Source organism: Equus quagga, chromosome 13 (genome assembly GCF_021613505.1).
Source record: "Equus quagga isolate Etosha38 chromosome 13, UCLA_HA_Equagga_1.0, whole genome shotgun sequence".
Lineage (NCBI taxonomy): Eukaryota > Metazoa > Chordata > Mammalia > Perissodactyla > Equidae > Equus > Equus quagga.
In genome coordinates this window covers 90,216,515-90,219,087 of record NC_060279.1, presented here as the reverse complement: position 1 = coordinate 90,219,087, position 2,573 = coordinate 90,216,515, and the positions used below count along the sequence as shown (strand labels likewise).

General features: G+C 39.1%; 1 protein-coding gene across 1 annotated transcript; it reads left to right on the top strand.

Annotated features, from left to right (window-relative positions):
• The first annotated feature begins 243 nt into the window (after window positions 1-243).
• On the top strand, window positions 244-1,188 carry LOC124249737 (vomeronasal type-1 receptor 3-like). Its single transcript, XM_046681013.1, has one exon. The coding sequence runs from the start codon at window positions 244-246 to the stop codon at window positions 1,186-1,188; it is 945 nt and encodes a 314-aa protein (XP_046536969.1).
• The last annotated feature ends 1,385 nt before the right edge of the window (window positions 1,189-2,573 follow it).

Sequence of the window (2,573 nt, the reverse complement as noted above, 5' to 3'; positions counted from 1 at the left end):
TTTGAATTCCCCCTTCTTTATAACATAGTTCTGCACTCTAGGTTCTCAAGAATTCCTGGGATCCAGTCTCTGGAAGTGACACTTCTTGGCCTGAAATACAGAAGACTTGAAAATTTCAACAAGCACCTCTCACACTAAATTGTCAATCATTGTATTCTTCCACAAGCTCCATCGTTAAAATTTCACAATATAGTCAATTTTTTCATTTGAAACCTGTTTGCTAGTTAAAACATCAATAAGATAATGTTTTCAATTGATATTATTTTTCTTGTTTTCCTCATATCTTCAATTTGTATTGGGTTCATAGGGAACTCAGTGCTTTTCACATTATATATGTATGTCTTCTTCACTCAATCTCACCTGAAAAGGCCCGTAGATTTGATATTCATACACCTGACACTGGTCAATGTTTTGACTATCATGTTCAAGTTGATACCAGATGTCGCATCATCCTTTGGAGTAAGGCATTTTCTGGATGATGTTGGTTGTAAGGCAACTTTGTACACATACAGAGTTACCCGGGGTCTTTCCATCTGTACTACCTCCTTCCTGAGTGCTGTTCAAGCCATCACTATCAGCCCCAGTACTTCTATATGGACAAGGCTTAAATCTAAACTTTCTACATGCATCTTTCCCTCTCTCCTTTTCTTCTGGATCATCAACATGTTCATCTATATCCACATCATCAAAGCTGTAGAAGCCAATCGCAATGCTTCATTTGTTGGTTCTGGATACTCTCAACTGTACTGTGAAGGTAAGCCGTTGGGACACTACCGTTCAATGGCATTTATAAGTGGCATGGTGATTCGAGATCTCTTCTTTGTGGTCCTCATGATGTTGTCCAGTATCTACATGGTGAGTCTGCTCTACAAGCACCGCCAGAGAGCCCAGTATGTTCACAGCCCCAGCCTGTCTTCCCAGACATCTCCGGAAATCAAAGCCACCCACAGCATTCTTTTGCTGGTAAGTTGCTTTGTTTTCTTTTATTGTGCAAACAACTTCATTACCCTTTATCTTTTTTATAGACCTGAGAAAAACCCAAGACTGGAGAGAATTACGGGGATTATTTCAGCCTGCTACCCAACCATCTGCCCTTTTCTGCTGATGAAAAGAAAAATTATTTCCAAATTTACTTCTTTCATTTCAAAGATGAGAATTCCCTTTTCTGAAAGAACATTCAGGAGATGATCAGGTACCTACAGCTTTCTTCAGCAGCAGGGATGTCTGCACGATGACTTATAGTAGGAAAATGCATTGTAGCTATTGAACACCTGAAGTGGGGTTAGTACTATTGAGAAGGGCTGTAAATTAAAAAGACATACACTTTGAATTCTTACAATGAATAAAAGTACATAAATATCAAATTAAAAGTTTTCATCTTAATTATTGTTTACATTATAAATACTTGGGGTTAAGCAAAATATATTAAAATATATCATTAGACACGACTTTATCTGCTTTGTTTGGCCTTTTTAAAATCTGGCTGGTAGAAAAGTTTAAATTACATCTGGGGCTTCAGTTATACTTCTGTCAAACTGCAGTGCTGCAGGGAAGATCATTTCTCTGTTCAGCAAATATGTATTGCACACCTTACCTACTCCAGGCACTGTTTTAGAGGCTGGGCATACATTGGTGACCACTACAAGTGAAACACAATTCCTAAGGAAATTATATAGGAAGTTTGCGCTTTAGGAAAAATATAAGTGCATGTGATAGAGCTGTAAATAAGGTTAAGATAATTGGGAGTGCTCAGAGTTTCGCTCTTCAATGCTCAGTAAGATGCAGGAGTGTGTCTTTCAACGTCTGTGTAAACCCATCCGTAATAATAACCTGACCTGTGAAATGCTCAGATATTTGTTACTTTAAATCTTGTCTGTTTCAATAACTTTAATTAAATGTGTCCCTTCATTTTCAATAACTCTTCACCAGAAATAACAAGACACTTTCCCCATCTGCTGTGGTGAATCGCCTTAAATAGATGTAGTTTGCAAATTCTTTGCTCAGCACCCCTTCCCATCGTTTTAGTCTTCTGCTATTTTAAGGGCTCTCTTCTATGTAAACAATTGTTCAACTAAAGTTCTTGGGATATGACTCAAGTGACACGTGGTTTGAATATCTCCGTCGTATTTTTGTCAGCCTGGCTGCTGGATTCCACTTTCCCACACACAGGATTCTTGGGCTTACCCCTCCTTGTTCAGTATTTCACCTTCCTCTGTCTTCCAGCTTTCCCTGATGCAGACAAGATTTCCACCAGCAGAATGGTGCTTTTCCTGTGAAGACCTTCTCTTCACGAGAATTTAAAATCTGTCCTTCATCCTTAGATGAACTTCCGTAGAGTTTAAGACTGTTACCTAGACAAGAATAGGTGTGTGTTTCCTTGCTGCTTCCATCCAGGCTGTGATCTGGATGTGCAGGTCACGTGAACTTCAACTTAGGAGATTGTCTTCTAGTATTTGATGATTATCATTCCTCCATCAGTCCTTCCATCGGTATCCATCCGGAATTGTCACTCCTCTTTAGCAGACGTGCAATGCCTCCTAGATAGCTTTCCACATCTCTTCTGCAACCTTGTC